This window comes from Thermobia domestica, chromosome 8 (assembly GCF_964235325.1).
Source record: "Thermobia domestica chromosome 8, izTheDome1.hap1.1, whole genome shotgun sequence".
NCBI lineage: Eukaryota > Metazoa > Arthropoda > Insecta > Zygentoma > Lepismatidae > Thermobia > Thermobia domestica.
The window spans coordinates 238,264,930-238,285,214 of NC_137461.1; the positions used below are offsets into that span (position 1 = coordinate 238,264,930).

The window sequence follows — 20,285 nt, forward strand, 5'->3', positions numbered from 1 at the left end:
ATTGAATTTCAAAAGATAATATTGTATTGTTTCAATTTTCTAGTTGATGTGGAAGCCACATGGGATATCAGGGGACATGAAGTAATTAAAAATGGAAGAAAATACATGGAAGTGGATTATTTTAACATGGACTTTGTCACGCAACAAATGTACTTATACTTCGAGGATCTTTTTAAAGAAGATCCCAGTATTGGTAAGTATTTTGTTTCTTGCTTTAACATATTTGCAATACTCGTTCACATCTACTATTAATTACACCATACAATATAAGATTACAACAGAGAAAGAGAGAGAGAGAGAGAGAGAGAGAGAAGTTGGTGCAGATAAATACGTCAAGTTAAGGTTGGTGGATTTTGATTTTTTACGGCCTTAATTTTCATGAAACACACAGAACAATAGATACATGTGCGTTGCAGAGTAGCCTCTTCTGCGTTTAGAAAAAAAAATGAACCAATGATGCCACACTCTTTTGTTTTGTACCGAAGGTAAAAGAGAGCTCCCTCGTGGCTAAGCGGTTAGCGTATGTGCCTTTAACGTGGGAGAGCCGGGTTCGATTCCCTGCGGGAGCTCATGTGGTTTGAATTCCACGTTAATCAGTAGGTCCATGTCTCATATAGCCTTGCTGGTGAAAGGAACGCTAAACTAAAATCAACTCAACTCAACCAAGGTAAAAGAAAAAAGTGTTACAAATTGGCGTATTTAACAACACATGCAGGTAAGTAAGCCAAGTCTAGGTTTCTATTAGAAACCTGTAATAAAACTTGCAACTGCTTATATAAGGAGTGTATCGAAAAGTAGTTAGCAACATTGGGGGTGTCGGTGTGCACTTGCGAGGCTGCATAGACGGCAAAACCTGGAAGCACCTGGTCAGTTGAAGTCTTGTAAACGGATAGCTGCGTGGTTGTTGCTGTGTTCCGAGTTGAATGGGAAATGTGGCGTGTGAAACGGGAAGTGAAGTGGGAAATCCTGCACAATTGGCGCACCGTCAAAGGCATAACATACAATCAGATAGGAAAAAAGTGTGGAGTTCATTATACAACTGTGAAATCGGTCATTGAGAAATTCGGTGAACATTACAGCTTAGAAGATATGCCGAGATCCGGAAGAAAAAAGGGTCCCAGAAACCCTGGACTCGACCGTGGATACACCAAAATCCATCAATGTCTGTGCGGGATTTGGCTACCAAAGCGAGGACGTCCATAGGAATGATTCAGCGTATCAAGGCAAGACATGATTTGGAGACATATAAGAAGCAAAAACGTGCGAAACAAACACCAAAGGAGAGACAAACGGCACAAACAAGAGCCCGCAAGCTGTATGACAACATCGTAAAGTCACCAGAGCAATGTGTGTTGATGATGGACGATGAAACGTACGTAAAGGAGGACTCAAAAACACATCCGGGACCCCAATATTATACTGCACGCACTGGGGATGTATGTGCTGCACAGAGGTACGATGACGTGGAAGAATTTGGGAAAAATTTGACATGGCAAGCAATCTGCTCCTGTGGTTTGCGCTCCGGTATTTTTTTTTTTTTTATGCAGAATCCACCATAAACGCCGAAGTGTACCGAAAGGAATGTCTACAAAATAATACTGCTGCCACTGTATAAAAGGCATGCAATCCCCCCTTGTTTTGGCCCGATTTAGCAACAGCACACTATGCTAAGACGACAATACGGTGGCTCAATGAACAGAACATCGAGTTTGTAGGGAAACACATGAATCCACCAAACTGCCCACAACTCCGTCCAATCGAAAGATATTGGGCAATTGTCAAACGCAACTTCCGAAAGAATGATAAACCAGTGCGCAACATAGCGGACTTCAAGAGAAACTGGGCTGCAGTATCGAGGAAATGCACCGTCGAGACTGTGCAACGGTTAATGGCTGGAATTAAACAGAAACTACGTTCATATGTACAACGGGACATGTAAGTTGTATTTTCTTTGTCATGTAGATACATAGAGGTTCTCTATTAATAAAATGTGGGTTTGCTTCACTTTTTATCTTTTCTTCTGACTTTCCTGACATATGCAATGTTGCTAACTACTTTTCGATACACTCCTTACATACCGGGTGAGGCATTTAAAACTGTTTTTGGGAATATCTGGAAAACTACAAATCGGATTTTGAAGAAGTTGTAACAAAAGTTGTTCGTCTCGAAGAGAGACATCCAATTATACCACACTCTACCCCTTACCCCACCCCCCGGGGGCGGGAGGAGTCAACTTTGAAATCTTAAAAAGGAACCCCCATTTCTTATTGCACGTTCTGATTCTCCGTGAAAAAATACGTAACTTTTGTATTGAACATTTTTTCGTTGCGTGATAGATGGCGCTGTAATCGACAATAATCAAAATGACTTACAAACACTTGAAAAATGAGGCATTTAAAACTGTTTTTGGGTATATATTGAAACTACAAATCAGATTTTGAAAAAGTTGTAACAAAAGTTGTTCGTCTCAAAGGTTGATATCCAATGATACCACACTCGACTCCCTACCCCTACCCACCGGCTTGCGGGAGGGGAGTCAACTTTGAAATCTTAAATAGTAACTCCGTTTTTTATTCCAAATTCCGATGCTCCATGTAAAAACACAGAACTTTTGTATTAAAACATTCTTTTCATTGCGTGATAGCGCAGTAATCGACAAAAAATTAAAATGTGTAAAACCTATTAGGGATGGACCGAGTCGAACTATGAATTCTAAGCCGAGTCACTGTTTTTGAACTCGAGTTTCCAGTCGAATCGAGTTTGATAAATAGCTCACTCATTCAGCTCGTTTTAACTGATTTTGAAATCATGGCCTGATTATACTGCAGAGCGAAAGTCATGAAAAATGTAAGCACTAATGTAGAATACTTATTGTGCTGCTCACGAGAGGAGACACTGGTCGCCTCTAGTCTCGTCTCGATAACAAGACGACAAGTGATTTTTATAACGACCTTAGTTCGCCTCGGCTCAACTGAGCCGATGTCTCGAGCCAGCTCGCTTGAGGTCAGCCATCGCCTCGGTTGGGATGAGCCATTTCCTCCGTTCGGTTCAACTGAGTCCATAACGACCACTAAATGTGTATTACTATGAAAAAACCAGTTTGTAATGAGGTTAATGCTTGTTTTGCATATTGTATATGTCGTTATAGCCTGCAGTCCGTATATTTATATTACCTAGGTTACTGTTTTATCAAAAATCCATCTAAACACTTCATTTTGATATTAGCCTTTTTTATTGTAGTACGTAACAAGTTAAACATTTACACACTTTTTAAATATTGTACATGTAGTTTTCACAAGATGGATTCTCTATATATTATATGTTTTCTGTTGCTAGGACGACTTACAAAACATGCAATATCACAATCACAACAGAATATCAATCATAATAACAGAAAAGAAATTACATCTATTTCTCTTTATATTTTCTTCTTCTTCCTTTTGAACAGCTTGTGCATATTTTGAAAACACATTTTGCCCGTAAATATAAGTTATTATATAAAAATTACACAATATCGTTACAAGTCTAGAGCTCGAGCAGTTGGGTGAACTGTTGGCTCGTCTTATTTTTCGGTTCGGCTCGTTAGTGAATGAGATGTGAGCCGAGCTGTTCGAGCGGTGAATAAGCCTAAGCCCGGGCCGAGCAGTTTTGAACATGTTTAGCCGGCGCCTTATAACTTTTAAGACTTTTTGGCTCGAGCCGGAATACTACCTCCTCTGGATCTAAAATCCAGAACCTTCTGAACGATGTCCTTGCCTTCTAAGCTCCACGAGTACCGAGATTGGCAGACAACTAGTTTCTAGTGTTGAGATACAAACCTGCTTTCATATTTATACACGGTTTTGTAATAATAATAATAATAATAATAATAATAATAATAATAATAATAATAATAATAATAATAATAATAATAATAATAATAATAATAATATGCAGTAGTAGTATCATTGATAATAATTGTATTGCCTATGTAGGATACTTGAAGAAAGTACTTGAAACTACACACAGGATTTGGCTCGTTTTGGGTCGACTCGACTCGAAACTCGACCCGAATTCCAGTCGAATTGGAAGGATTTTTTTGAGTCGAGCTCAAATATGTCTGTTTCGAGTAGAGCTCAAAGATGTCTATTTCAAGTCGAGTCGAGTTTCACAGAAAACTCGCTCGAACTTGCTCGTGCCAATCCCTAAACACCGTTGACAAGTGATACGAAAATGTTCGAAATGGTGACTATTTTCTGCGGTACATTCTTTATCATTCAAATTACCGTCTATGAAGCAAAGACTGCGATCATGCGTCGCAATCCATGGTCAGACTCTCGCTGACATGTAACACTTGCAATGTGTGCTGCAGAAAACGGGCACCATTTCAAACATTTGTTTAAGTAAACAATGGAAATGTGTGAGAAGCAAGGAGACTCTCCTAAAACAAGCATCACGATGGTGAGAGGCAAGAGGACTCGCCTTGAAACAAGCACCTCGATGTTGAGGGTCCATGACATTTGGGCCCGAGACGTTTAGGCGCGACCGCTTTGGTGCGAAACGTTTGGACGCAAAACCTTTTATACAAATAGGTTCCCTACCTACATATACTGTATTTCATAACTATAATCCGGATGTTTAGGCAATAAAATATGAAAATAGGCCCTGGAAATTTCAAAAAACTTCCACAACAATTTTGCAAAATCTAAAAATAACATCTTGAACACAGCAAAGTTCCTGCACGTCATGCACAACTTTATTTGTACCAGTTTAAAAAAAAATCGACTATCCAGATCGCTAGTATCTCATCTCCGTACCATCCGACTTAGTTTTGGAAGAATATTTCTTTTTAATGAATAATAACATATGTAATATGTAATAACGGCATTCAATTTGTGTAAAAAAAAAAAAAAAAGAAGAAGTTTTTTCTTAATGTTCAGTTATTTTAAAAATGTGACTTAAAATGTGTACAATACTGCACATATTTTCATTTTTGCATTTTCTTTTTCTGCAATAAATTGTTAAAACGAATGGTACAAAACATAGGAAATGTTTAAGTACTGGTCTGTACCAAGAGATCAGAAAAGTGAATAAGAGCTGTTTATGGAATAAAAATGCCGTTTTTAATGTTGTGGGTGGGTGGTTCAGGAAGTGTGTATTTATTGAATGTTTTTTTGTTATTCGATCTGCCCATTAGGCCGGATAGTTGAGACTCTATTGTATTAACAGATTTCATAAAAATAGGCACTAACTACCCATTGAAATAGGAGTGGTCCAAATAAAATTTACTGTAGGCAGCCTGTGACACCCCAAAATCCTTTAGAATATATCTAACATAAAGGAACGATATTGATCGACTTGACGGTTTATTGATGTACTTCGAAGGACAGAAAAAAAAAAAAAGCAGAACTTAGTGTACGAGGCAATGCTTCGAGAAGAAACCCCCGCAAGGAAAGAAGAAAATATATTCGGGCAGATGAAAAATTCGTACTATTGTTTAGAAATTTTGAAACTGTTGATATTGTAGAATACTTGGTGGGTTTGGCCCATAATTCCGTCATGTAATGATAATGTCATGGTAAATGTAACATAAGATATTTTTTCCGTCTGTATTATACAAAAATTTACTAGAACAAAACTGGGCCTAAGCATTTAATGCAACTGAGACTTTCAGTGACTGTTTACCATAGGGCATACTGCAATAACGTAACGAAAATTTAGTATTGAAGATTTTTTAAGAAAATTGATGTCAAATTTCATCTTTCTGAATTTCTTAAGTTGTGCAGTTATTTTTTTTTTATGACAGAGTATTTGTGATGTTAGTGCCTATTTTCAAGGCTTTTAGTACGAAAATATTCGGGTTCTCGTTATGAAATACATTATAATTACAGGAGCGTCATTTCAGATTTTGCTTGGGGGGGGGGCAAGACTCCATGATATAAGTAAAATTTCGCGTTTTTCATTGACTTACTACTATTCTATTAATAAAATCTATATAAATCTCAAACTCAGGGGGACAATTGCCCCTCCCTGCCCCCCCTAAATGACGCCCCTGTATAATTATAATTCATTTAAGTAGATTAACCTATTTAGATATACGGCTTTGAGCCCAAACATCTCTCCCAGAAACGGTCTAGCGCGCAAACGTCCTGCTCCGGATAGTGAGAGACAAGGGAACTCGTATTTAAAATGCATCCCGAAATGAACAAATTATTACTACGTCCACGTTGTTGTTCCTGAGAAACGCTAAAACTAGATTTTAAAACATTGATAAAAACAATCCTTGAATGTTTCCAAGTGCTAAAAGTGACATCTGTGACAGAAATTACACCAATAATGTGGACAAAGTAATGTATTAAGTTCTAGAGAATCAAATGTTTTTGCTATAAAACACCGGTTTCTCATTACAGATTTTAGAATAACTGCCTTTCTAACCTAAGATGATAGTGGGGAGATCAACTATGGTGTAATTTGGTAGCATTTGCGAAGATATCAGATTATTAACTTTTCTAATCGGATGTATATTTCTTGAGACATTATTTTTCAACTGTTTGTAACTCACTTTGATTTTGCCGACTGTTGGTAACCCATCTTGATTTTGCCGATTACAGCGCCATCTATCACGCAACGAAAAAATGTTCAATGCAGAAGTTACGTATTTTTTTTCCACGGAGTATCAGAATATGCAATAAGAACTGGGGGTTCCTATTTAAGATTTCAAGGTTGACCCCCTCTCTCCCTCGGGAGGTGGGGGTAGGGGGTCGAGTGTGGTATCATTGGATGTCCCACTTTCAGACAAACAACTTTTGTTACAACTTTTTCAAAATCCGATTTGTAGTTTTCTCCCCAAAACAGTTTTAAATGCCTCGCCCGGTATATATATACATATATATAAAGTACGGGACAAGAATAAACGTACACGTAATGGCATTTTTGGTAGTTTATTCTTTTCCCGTACTTTATTTATATATTCAATGAAATCTCATATGTAGTGGACTAGTTATTGTGACACTTATAGGCCAACTATAATGAGACTTCGAGCACAATGTCTGATTTCCGCATTAATTTTGGACTTTCACTTTGTATCTATCAGTCTCGAGACATCCCGAAGCAGAAGAAATAATTTGCATTTGTCTAGGTGCATGTGACGTGACTGTAGTGGGCACGCAAAGTGTTTTATCTTTCATCATGTTTGTTTGATACCAGCGTTATTCACACCTGATGTACTTAATTTTCCTACCTATCTACCCAGGCCCGTAGTCAAGGGGGGGCTAGGGCGGGCTCAGCCCCCCCTAAATTTTTTGCAGCCCCCTACTAAAGTCATAGTTCGAATTAACGGGGGATGCCGGGGAAATTCCCCTTCGGTTAAAATGTATGTCCGGCTCGTATCACAGAAGTAATATAACATCCATTTCTGGGATAAATTTTCGCCTTCTACATTTACCGCAACAATACATAAACATAACCCTCTCGTTCGAAAGTTTAATTCGAACCCTGACTGAAATGTTGGAAGAAATTGTATTTCCAAATGTACTTTAGAGTGCTAAATTAAAATTTACTTTTATTATCCTCATTTAAAGTATTGGCCTATTTATGCGCTACGCTTCTTTGAATTATTATATTTCTTTGAGCGTGAGACTGGTTTATTTATCTTTTTTTTAATGCTTCGTGTGTGGAGAGAGAGGGGGGAATTTTGACTACGTTTTATGTCACGTGATACGGAGTAAGAAAAGTTCCCTTTTCTGAATTGTGTTTACTCTTGTTGTGTTGTTGAACATAATTGTAATTGAAAGTTGATCTATACAGGTTTCTGAAGATGCACCGAAGTTGACTTGAAGAATGAGAATTGTAGTGTATCAGCAACTTGACTATTTGTTAAATAACTTGGAATAGATAAATAATACTTTTAATATATCTTTAAACTAAAGATAAGTTCGATTCACTTAATCTTTCTCGGGGATGAATTATTAGATACTTTATTAAAATAATTTAATAATTGTTGCCAATCTTTGGTGCCAGAATCAAATGTTCACGCAGATAATCAGACGTAAATCTAATCATCCATAGTTACTATTTTGTGAAAGAATACCTTGCAATCTTCTGGTATGTAAACAAAAAATGTAGCAAACTAAACGGAAGTAGTAGTTGCACTTATAGGAAAAACAGAATTTTCAATTAAAAATTGAACCTTATTGGATGATAATATGTATAATGCTTTATAAATTTGAAATTTGACCTTTGACTTAAAACAGGGTGCGTTGGGGAGTTTAGCGTCCCTCTTCAGCAGGGAGGCTATGTAGACACGGGACCTATAGCTTAAAGTAACATCCAAATCACTATCGGTTTGAATCCGAGGACTCCCAGTACGGTTTGAACCCGAAACCGGACGCGCCAAAGGCGAGCGCTGTACCCATGAGGCTACGGGGTAGCCCACAAAAGTAACAATTTGCTAATGTAGTTTCATTTTGAAGAAGAGATATCTTCAATAGAAATAAGTAAATAGCTGTTTAAATCATTAGTTCTTAACTTAAACTTTTTTTAGTACCTACGAAAGCAACTGATGTCGAATTCTTATTTGTACAATGTAAAGAAGAATTTCATGTGTACTTAGATATGAATTGTACTATACAAAGAAAATTTAATGAATTGTTACTTCTCTTGTCAATTTCGTTTCGAGAAAGAAGGTAACTGCGCTAGAACAGGGAACTTTTTTGGAGTTATTTCTTATTTGAATGCTCGAGTACCAAAACATAACATATCATTTTTACTTAAACATGACTTTAGTAGCAATCGTCCTAAATGATTGTCGATAGTATGTTCCAAAGAGTCTAGAGCAGTGGTTTTTAAACTGGAGTCCGCGGACACCGGGGGTCCGCGTGACCTGGCTACGGGGTCCGCGACGTCTAAAAATTGAAACGTGTTATGATAAAATGGAACTCACAGCTGTTATGCAAAATGTATTTTTTCAGTTACTAAAAAGACATCAATTAGAAATTATACCTACGTTTGTAAATTTGAATATTTTCTTTTCTAAATTTCTGCCCTGAAGCCTGTCAACCGTTATGTAGGACTACTTCAGGTGAGAGGAATTCCTTCTTTGTTAGGGCATTTTCTCAGAAGGAGTTGTACATTAACTGCACCGTGCCGATCTTGTTTTGTTGAATTACAACAATGGCATCACCAGAGATCTCGATCTGGACACAATTGTTCTAAGATTGGCAGCATCCAAAACAAGGAGACTTATACTGTGATTGTGTTGTTAGTGATTATTCAAATGTTCAACTTGTTTCTACTATACTGTGCCAACATGAGGAGTGTATATATGCGTGTTGTGTTTGTGTTTCTTAATCTTATAAAATTTATAAATTTGTAGATAGCAAAAACCCATAAACATATCATTATTACTTTCGAACATCACCATAAAAAACTGATCAAAAAATGTTTAGAAGTACAAGTGTAAAATAAAGCCCGTAATATTTGAAGGAATGTAAAGTTTCGTATCTAAGGACACGTAAATAATAATACAGGTAAGATGTTAATTTCATTTTTCCAATATGCATATATTTGTTTAAGCCACATGTATTTCAAAATATTGATTTAAGATTTTGAGACCCTCCTCTGTAGAATCTCTTTGAAGATAGTATTAAATCTCATTACTTTCTAGATGTTTTCGAGTTTCACAAATATTTTTTCAGTCCATCAAAAATTTAAAAACGTATTTCCTGTACTAATTCTTTGGAAATTTTAATTATTGGTTCGTTCGGCCAACTATTTTTTTTTAAATATTTTTTTTTTATTTCCTTGAAGATGAGAAAACGGAAGAAATATTTTGTTGCCATAACAAATAAATAAAAAGGAAACACATAGTATTCTAGCTTTCAGGTACAATTGTACTAATGCTATAGAGGAAAATTTTAATAGTAATTCCTTCAGGCTGTAGTTTTAGTTTTAAGAGCATAAGAAATTATTCATCATCACACACAGAGACAGACATTATATATATATATATATATATATATATATATATATATATATATATATATTCATCCTCACGGCATTGTCAAGGCTCTATATTTGTATTTTACATTTAAAGTTGCAACCGGGTGTCTCTGACTTCCGTATTCGGTAGCCCGATCATCACCCCTGTTCTTCGCGCGCAGAGTCATTGGAAGAACTGAAAACGTACTCTGTACACAAAGAGTTTATGGTTGTGAACTCGGAAAGCCTGGTACTTCTGCTTGTCAAGGTCAAAAAGTGGGAGAAAAAATGATGTGTAGAATGTAAAGAGGGTGCAACAGTGTCTGATGCTTGTAAGGGAACATATTCATTTGTAGTTCGTGCACATTCCGCCTGTAGCGCTACTGTGGCACAACGTATATTGTAACTGTATAACTCTTGTACATCGCTAGTAGGTCTATTCGCGTTAGTAACGACCGAAACTATGTTGTCAGCTCTGACTGCGATAAGGCACTGTCGTGCTGCTTTTGCTTTTCTTTTTTCCCCTTTTTCATTTGTGAGACGCCAAACATGTTGTTTTTGCTTGTTGCACGCGCTGAACGGGTTCCTGCGAGCGAAGTATTTAAGAAGTTGACTACATATTCTTGTTTGCGATAGTTTAAAATTGGTTAACTGTTGTAAAATATACGAAAATAAAGCTGTACTTGTTAAGGTATATTAGTCGACGACGTAGCTACTGACAATGTTGATTACAGATTTTCTCGAGGAAGAATTTAATTACAGTAGAGGTGAAAAGGAGACGTCCATTTAGACAGCCCCCCCCCCTTATCAGACTCAATCGGAAATGGTCTCAATGTGCAGGCGAATTTTTCGTTTGTACACACTTAGGGGCGCCGTCAGAACGAAAACAAAGTGGGGGCTGTCTAAATGTTAGTCCCCCACTATGTACAATTGAATCAGAAATTGTCGCAATCGTTTGTACATCGTTCGTACAGAAATCTGCAAGCAAAATTTTCGTTTTTAGACAATTAGGGGCGTCGCCAGAACGAAAAAAGTGGGGGACTGTCTAAATGTTAGCCCCCCAAAATGTCCAATTCAATCACAAATTATCGCAATCGTTTCTACACCTTTTGTACAGAAATGTGCAGGCAAAAGTTTTGTTTGTACACAATTAGGGGCGCCGCCAGAACGAAAACAAAGTGCGGGCTGTCTAAATGGTAGCCCCCCCCCCACCATGTCCAATTCAATCACAAATTGTCGCAATCGTTCCTACATCGTTTGTACAGAAATGTGCAGGCGAAATTTTTGTTTGTACACAATTAGGGGCGCCGCCAGAACGAAATCAAAGTGGGGTCTATCTAAATGGTATTCTCTTCCACCATGTCCAATTTAATCACAAATTGTCGCAAGCATTCCTACATGGTTTGTACAGAACTGTGCAGGCGAGATTTTCGTTTGTACAAAATTAATGGCGTCGCCAGAACGAAAAAAATGTGGGGGCTGTCTAAGTGGTAGCACCCCAGCATATCCAATTCAATCACAATTTGTCGCATTCGTTTCTACATCGTTTGTACAGAAATGTGCAGGCCAAATTTTCGTTTGTACACAATTAGGGGCGCCGCCAGAACGAAAACAAAGTGGGGGCTGTTTAAGTGGTAGCACTTCACCATGTCAAATTCAAGCAAAAATTGTCGCAATCGTTTCTACATCATTTGTACAAGAATGTGCAGGCGAAATTTTTGCTTGTACATAAATGGGAGCGCCGTAAAAACTGAAACAAATTGGGGACTGTCTAAGTGATAGCCCCCCCCCCAAATGTCCAATTCAATCACAAATTGTCGCAATCGTTTCCACGTCGTTTCTACAGAAATGTGAAGGCTAAATTTTCGTTTGTACATAATTAAGGGTGCCGCCAGATCGAAAAAAAGTGGGGGTCTGTCTAAGAGATAGCCCCCCCCCCCACCATGTCCAATTCAATCACAAATTGTCGCAATCGTTTCTACATCGTTTGTACAGAAATGTGCATGCGAAATTTTCGTTTGTACATAATTAGGGGCGCCGCCAGGGCGAAAACAAAGTGGGGGACTTTCTAAGTGATAGCCCAATCACCATGTTCAATTCAATCACAAATTGTCGCAATCGTTTGTGCATCGTTTGTACAGAAATATGCAGGCGAAATTTTCATTTGTACGTAATTAGGGGGCGACGGCAGAACGAAAACAAAGTGGGGGGCTGTCTAAATGGTAGCCCCCCACCATGTGCAATTGAACCACAAATTGTCGCAATCGTTTGAATATAGTTATAGAGAAATGTGCAGGCGAGATTTTCGTTTGTACCAGGGCCGGCGCTAGAAGTTTTGCCGCCCTGGGCGGTTCTTTCACATGCCGCCCTTTTATTGTTTTCTTTCTCAAATTTTGCCGCCCCTGTATTCTTTTCTTTTTCAAATTTTGCCGCCCATCAGACTTGCCGCCCCGGGTGGTGGCACGGCTCGACCCCCCCGCGCTCCGGCCCTGGTTTGTACACAAATAGGGGCACCGCCAGAACGAAAACAAAGTGGGGCTGTCTAAATGGTAGCCCTCCCACCATGTTCAATTCAACCACAAACTGTCGCACTTGTTTGTACGCCTTTGTACATAAATGTGCAGCTGAAATTTTCATTTGCACATAAATGTGGCCCCGCGAAAACGATAACAAACTATGGGCTCTCTAATTGATAGCCCTCCCACCATGTCGAATTCAACCACAAACTGTCGCTCTTGTTTATTACGGTTTTGTACAGAAATTTGCAGGCGAAATTTTCGTTTGTACACAATTGCGAGCGCGCCAAAACGATAACAAAGTATAGGCTGCCTAATTGGTAGCACCTCCCTACTCCGATTCAAAAGAAAATTATCTTAATTGTTTGTACATCGTTTGAGCAGTAATACGCAGGCGAAAGTTTTTTTTTCTACGCTATCAGGTGCGTGGACAGAACGAAAAAAAGGGGAGTTGTCTAAGTGCTAGCCCCACCATGTTCGATTGAACCACAAATTGTCGCGATCGTTTATACATCGTTTGTGCATAAATGTGCAAGTAAAATTTTCGTTTGTATTAAATAATATACGGATGTGAGTATTTTTAATATCTGCGATCAACGTTAACCGGTTTGAATAACGGTTGCTGAGTTTGAAAATGGTACCTATTACACTAGTCGAAAAAAAAAAATCTTTTTCTCTGGCACACGGAAGAAAATACCTGATTCTAATAGACCTTTTCACGTAGAATTCGAATCTGCAATCAGTTTTTCTCTATCACCCTCATTTTTTCCGTGACAGAGGTGTTTTCGGAAAATTTCCCCTCAAATTTCTTTTCTTTTTCTTTTTTCTTTTTTTAAAAAACATTTTCACACTTGTACCTTGGGTACGTTAGGTATATAAACACACAAATTATATTGTATGTTAGCTTGATTTGTACTTAGTAAGCCCTCTAAGTAGCATTATTCTATCTAGAGAAATAAACATATTTATATAAAAATATGCTATGTGTACTGTTCATTTTACAATATTCATTATTGCAGATACAATTACATATAACTTCCATTACAATATAAGCACGGTTTATATCTTATTGGATTTGAAATAAAACATATTTTCAATGATGTATACACCGTGTCAGCATTTTATATCTACTTAATAAATAATACAATAGAAGTGAGTGGTATCTTCTTAATAAATGGACACTTACTTACCTCAACTAATATGTTTTAGTTGTTTACTTTCTTCTGTGTTTGGTTTCTAGAACATCTCTTTTAAGTGTCCAACAGTAATCAGCTAGCATTTTTGAACTTCACCGTCACTGGTATCTCTTCTCCATGGAGGAATTGTCCTGATGAAAATGTTCCCCATACTCATCCTAACAGCACCAAAGTTTTCAGGAAAGAAATGCAGGTGGGAGTCTAGAAAGTGAACTTTAAGTGACATGTTGCAACCCATTTCATTGAATGATTGCCGGAAATCACTCACAATTTCACGGTAATTTGGGGCTTTCTTGTTTCCTAAAAAATCTCTGTTAAACATTTAAATGGACACCAAGCTACTTTCTCAACCAGAGTTAAGAGATCCTCAAATTTTTGGTCACGAATCAAACATCTTATTTGGGTGTCTGCAAAACTCCCTAGCTTCACTAACCCGAGGAATTTTTTCCTTGAGGTAACAAGATCCTGCATTACTTTTGTCCATTGCCCTAACAAAGTTTTTGAAGAGCCCCAACTTTATGTGAAGAGGGGGTAGAATTATCTAATCAGGGCTCACCAGTGAGGAATAAACAGCATTCTTCTGTCCAGGAGTTAATACATGCGTTGGCCGTTCCTTCTTGATGTAATGTTCCGCTTTGTTCCTGCTGTCCCATTCGCAGAGGAAACAACATTTCCTATAACCAAGCTGCAAACCCATTAACAAAGAAATGGCGTAAATCACAGCAAACGGTCCACTTGTATTTCTCATACTGAATGTTTTCTAACACTATTTCGATGTTTTCATAGGTTTCCTTCATATTAGTTGCATAAGCCAAAGGCACTGAAGGAAATTTGTTGCCATTGTGCAAAAGGACAGCCTTAAAACTAGTTTTCGAAGAGTCAATAAGCAATCTCCACTCTGTACTTATGTGCATGTCCAAGTGTATCCATCACAGCACAGACATTATTACAATACACTAAATCATTTTCTTGAGAATAATAGTTTTGAAACTCTGTATGAAGGTTTCGAAAAATACATACTTTAGTGTCACGATGTAGCAGATTCCAGCCTTAAGTTTAGTATCAAGAAGTTCTGTCTGTGTCTTGGAGAGTTTTAAATCCCGTACGAGGTCATTTAGTTCACCCGGAGTTATCAGATGGGGATCCAATGTAGATGTGCTTCCTACATAAGTAGGATCATCATCTTCATTTGGAACTTCAATAGTTGCCTCAAGTACGTAATCCTCATTTACCGTAAGATGAGGAAGAGGTACTGGTACAGGTAATTCTGCACTGTGTGGAAAGGCCTAATTGCTTATGGCAAATTAGGGTACTGTACTGTGTGGTTAGATTTACTGCTTATTTCTTTTATCTGTGTCATACAAAAGTAGCAGTCTGAAGAATGATCTTTTCGTTCCCTCCAGATCATCGGTACTGCGAAGTTCATGTTTCGTCCACCATTTGCCCACCCAGTCAGACGTTTCACGCAAGTACAACAAATGCAGTGAGGAACCCAGTTCTTATCTTGGTCTCCTACACAGCAACCAAAATATAACTGATAACACTTCCTCACAAGTGGAGTAAAACATCGACGTTGTGATTTAAATATCAGCTCCCCACATACATAACAGAAATTGTCCGGTTTATTACACACTTCCTCGACATCTTGTATCCTGTAACGTATCACACACACACACACACACACACACACACACACACACACACACACACACACACACACACACACACACACACACACACACAGGAATCTACACTCCATCAAATTCCCACAAAATCCCTCTAGAAATTTCCTCATACAAAAATGGTGAGATGGTGAACACATCATTGAAAATGTTTTATTGGAAGTCCAGTGAGGTATAAACCGTGGTATATTGTAATTTTCGTGGAAATTATATGTGTTGAAGACCGACCCGACCCCACCCGTGACCCGAATTGACTGACCCGACCGACAACCCGACCAGAGCTGACCCGATTGGCCCGACCCAAAGTGACCCGAGTGAACCAACCCGAAGTGACCTAACCCGACAACCGACCCGAGTGACCTGACCTTACAATCTAATCAGTTTGAGAGAGCTAGAACCTTACAAAACTGCCACCAGAAAAAAAAAATGCTGACCAATTCTTATGCATAAACCATTGTTTCGGCTTTTTTATTTGTAGTATAATTATCCTCCTCCTCCTCCTCAGTGTTCTGCCATTAATGACAGGCCAGTTTCTGTGAACTAGGTAAGAAGCTTCCATTTTTGCGATTTCCCGCTAATATCTGCCTCGCAACCCAACATAAAGTACCACCCTCCTTATTACAATCTATCAATTGCTACCTTCTTACACACTCTCGCTCTCCTGATATCACCCCCTTTACTACATCTCTCAGAATGCAATCCCTTAGCAAGATCGAAACTTGTGATCCGTCCATTTTTTCGCTTCCTTATATCGTCTAATATTGCTCTCGTCTCTTGCATTTTTTCAGCATTTCCTAATTCGTTTTCCTCTCTACCCTGCTAACCTTCTTTATTTTACTCCACACCCAAATTTCCAATGTTAAAATTTAGGCATTCAACTTCGAAAATCAAAATAAAATTTGACTGAGTTCTGAAGACAAGTTCTGAAGGCTAAAAGAATAAAAGTTCTGAAGACAACATTATTTTCTAGTAAGGAATGTATATAGAACTTCTTTTAATATTGTTTGCTGTGTAACAAACAACAATTTCATCACGTTAACATTCCGATTTTTCTATTTAAAAACAGCGTTGCTGTCTGATAGAATCATAAGGAACTAATTGCACTGAAATATCATTCTGTAGGGAATTACCTTTTATTTTTTCTTGATTAATTTATCTAGGAGATATTTGCAACGTTATATAAAATTAGCAAGTATTTTATTGCGGAGAAAGTCAAATCACTACCCCAGCAATAATAATAATAATAATAATAATAATAATAATAATAATAATAATAATAATAATAATAATAATAATAATAATAATAATAATAATAATAATAATAATAATAATAATCTGAAAGTGACCAAGAAAGGTCTGTCTCTTTGTAGAGGTCTGTGTTCAATTGGCCCTCACACCGTGAGTTGAATGCGAATGGATATAAAGTGAAGGTCAGTTGTTGGACGAGACGAGACGAGACAGAATTTTCATGAAAGGGTACGAGATGATACAGAGCTCTTTCAATAGAAACATATGCAGTTTTCCAGACGAGACTACCTTCACGACACATTTTCGAAACGAGAATGCCCCAAACCAGGTCTCGTGAGCAACACTAGTAAGTATATCCAACATACTACTTGGTTGTGGCTGTTCAGATACACCGTGAACGTGCGTAAGGACTGAGTGAACATGGGGCCTTCACAGAGCGTCATAAGGGCTTGTTTGCTGTACGAGTTCAAATTGCTGCTCCGCGGAGCGGAAGATATGACAGGCCTTTGGTGAGGGTGTCGTGACTACGCGGAGAGTGCAGTGGTATGACGGTTTAAGGACGGTGACGAAACACTCGAAGACGCACCACGTGCCGGAAGACAAACAGATGTTCAAGATAAATATCTTCGGGCAGCAATTGAGGCGAAGACAGACATGTGAGGAACTGGTACTACCTTTCAGTGTAAGTGGAGAAACCATTCGGCACCACCACCATCAACTTGGGAAGCACTGCAAGCTGGGTTGATAGGTCCTACATGATTTGACTTGGAGCCAGAAAGCAACGCGAGCAGACACCTGTGTTTCTTTGGTGTCTCTTCTGAGGAAGGAGCAATATCTGAACAGGGTGTTGACATGTGATGGGAAGTGGGTCCTGTACGAAGCTCCACGGCGCCGTCATTGTTGGTTAGCATCCCATGAATCGGTTCAAAAACAGCCCAAGCCAGCACTACGCCAGAATAAGGTTCTCTTGTGCATTTTGTGGACTGTTCGAGGCATCGTCCATCGGGAACTGCTACCAGCTGGTCAGATCATCAATGCAACTGTGTACTGTCTGGATCCAGCAGTTCTGAATCGCAAAGGGGTCCTCTTGTTACAAGGCAACGCTAAGCCCCACGTGGCTAAAATGACCCAGTACATCATTCTACGCCTTGGATGGAAAACACTATTGGATCCGCCATACTCCACGTTGTACCGTCCGGTTATCACCTGTTCCATTCCTTGGACAATCACCTTAGAGAACGCCAATTCAAACAGCTAGTAGAGGTTCAATATGCACTTGATACCTTCTTCACTTCACGTCCCACCAAGTTGGACTGCGATGGAATCCATGGCCTTCCAGAACGTTTTCAGAAGGTCGTCGAGGCTGATGGAGACGATTTTTGATATTCCAGGTACGTCTTAGGTTACATACCAATGTTCGAAGGTGTTGGTGAAAAGGCAGCGGAACTTTCTTGGGCACTCTTAAAGTTATAATAATAATAATAATAATAATAATAATAATAATAATAATAATAATAATAATAATAATATAATAATAATAATAATAATAATAATAATGTGTCCTGCCCAAAGGCAGATGTTTGACCCGAAGGTCCATGGGTATTGATTCCAGCTCGTACCAAGTAAGTTTTCTGGTGGACAAACCCCATGTGCATGGGTTTTCTCGGTGTTCTCCCATTTCCTCCCACTTTCTTCATTCAACCACTTCAATTATTTCTCATCATCACTGTCTCTCTTAGCGTTGGTGCATAACGTGGGACGTTAACTAGATATTTCCTTTCAATTTCACTTAATGTGACATTTAACTTGACATAGAAACGCAGAAAGGAAAAAAGTCAGTAGTAATATTAATTACAATTACAATACCAATTAGTTAATATAGCGTAAAATTAAAATTTTATTACTATTTCACCTTCAATTAGTCACATTTATCATTCATTCACCAACTTCGAATTGAATTCCACAACAAAGCTCTTTATAGTATTCCGTATAGAAAATAAGTGAAGAATGTGACGACCCGACCCGAGTGACCCGACACGAGCTAACCCGACTGACCCGACCCGACAACCCGACCCGTAACCCGACCCGTTTGAGAGCACTATCAGAGGGGTACTATTTACAGTACAATTTATTTTGTATGGTTTAGCGTACTTTAAGGCTACCATACTTTTTGAAAACAGAAAAAACGGGACATCTTACAAATTAGTAGTAAATATTGCATTTTGTATTAATTTTATCTTTCGAATTTTACTACAGTATCGCACTAGTTATACAACTTAAAATAATGTATTAATATAGTCCATACTCAGTGGCGTATTTAGGGGGAGGGCTTCCGGGCTCAAGTTCCCCACCGAAATCTTACTTACTATAGTAAAGTATATGAAGTATCTTGCAGAATTTTCATATTTTCAGGCAAAGCACCCCCGGAAGTTAGCAAAGCCCCTCCCGAAACAAAATCGTAAATACGCCACTGTCCATACTTAATCAACAGTGCTAAAAATTATTATAGAAGCTAGAAGCTGTTATACAATATAAACGCAATCAGTGAACATACAATATTTAGGCAAAAATTACATTTTCAATATTATTACGCATACCACCTTTACATGCTCTACATGTCTATAAAGAAAAATATCCAGATTTATGAAGTTGTTTCAAAATTTCAATAGGCTGATTTATTTTTGTTAACCTAAAATGCGAACTAAAAGAAAGCAATTTGCATAATTGTTTTTCTGAAGCAGAAAAAAAATGTGTTTTCGGGGCTGGTCTGCAACGTCACAAGAATTTGTTGCCACCTCGGGGTATACATTCTTACTTTTAGTGATAAGAGTGCTACTTAGGAGGATTTAAACATTGCGTGTTATATCCGGGGAAGCAACGATTGCAATAATAATAAAGATTAGAATGCAATTGTTCCTATAGTATTGTCGGAATTGAAAGCAAAAGGAATAAGTCGATTTTATTATCTTTTCAGAAATTTTGATATGTAATTAATAATAATAATAATAAAGAAAAAACAGGACAAGAAGGAAAATTTCTGCACACCGGGACAAATTTTAAGAAACCGGGGCGTATGGTAGCCTTACATACTTATTTGCATGCGGAGTGTCAGTACGGAGCCACTACGTAGCAGAGTTGAAACAAAACCTCGTAAATAGGTTGCCAACTCAGGAAAACAAAATTACCGGCACACCCAAAATTCTCTGTACAAATGAGAAACTGAAGACTGTATTGATCGTTATTGTATTTACCAGCAATTGCCACTTGTTTAAAATTATCGAAACAGATGAATAATACTGGATATTAATCTTTATGTAACAATAGTTGATTCATAAAATGAAATTTATTCTATAAACTTCACTTCAAACAAAGGAAATTGCTTTAAAAAGTCATTTTCTACTCTCAATAAATGAATAAAATTCTTTTACAATAAAATATAAGTGTTATCAAATTTGTTATGTTAAATAAATAAAACTGCCTTACGTTAAAAAAATATCGATAATGTATAATACAACGGAAATTTGTGTTTGTAAAGGCACTGTTGAAAAATTTCGATGTTCAATGTTATATTCTGGATTGCAGATTGCAAAATGCCCGTCAGAAGGGGGCTAATAAGAAGTTTGTACCGGTCACCGGCCTTAATCAAAATTACAGCAAATACCAGCCAGTTAGCAACTCTACTCGTA

The 20,285-nt window shown here is 37.9% G+C and overlaps 1 protein-coding gene across 1 annotated transcript in view; it reads left to right on the forward strand.

Moving 5' to 3' along the window:
* Positions 1-20,285, forward strand: part of LOC145691966 (protein takeout-like) — a 63,773-nt gene that overhangs the window by 37,619 nt on the left and 5,869 nt on the right. Inside the window, exon 5 of the mRNA XM_081767263.1 lies at positions 44-193. Coding sequence (XP_081623389.1) covers positions 44-193 — 150 coding nt within the window. The remainder of the gene's footprint in view (positions 1-43; positions 194-20,285) is intronic.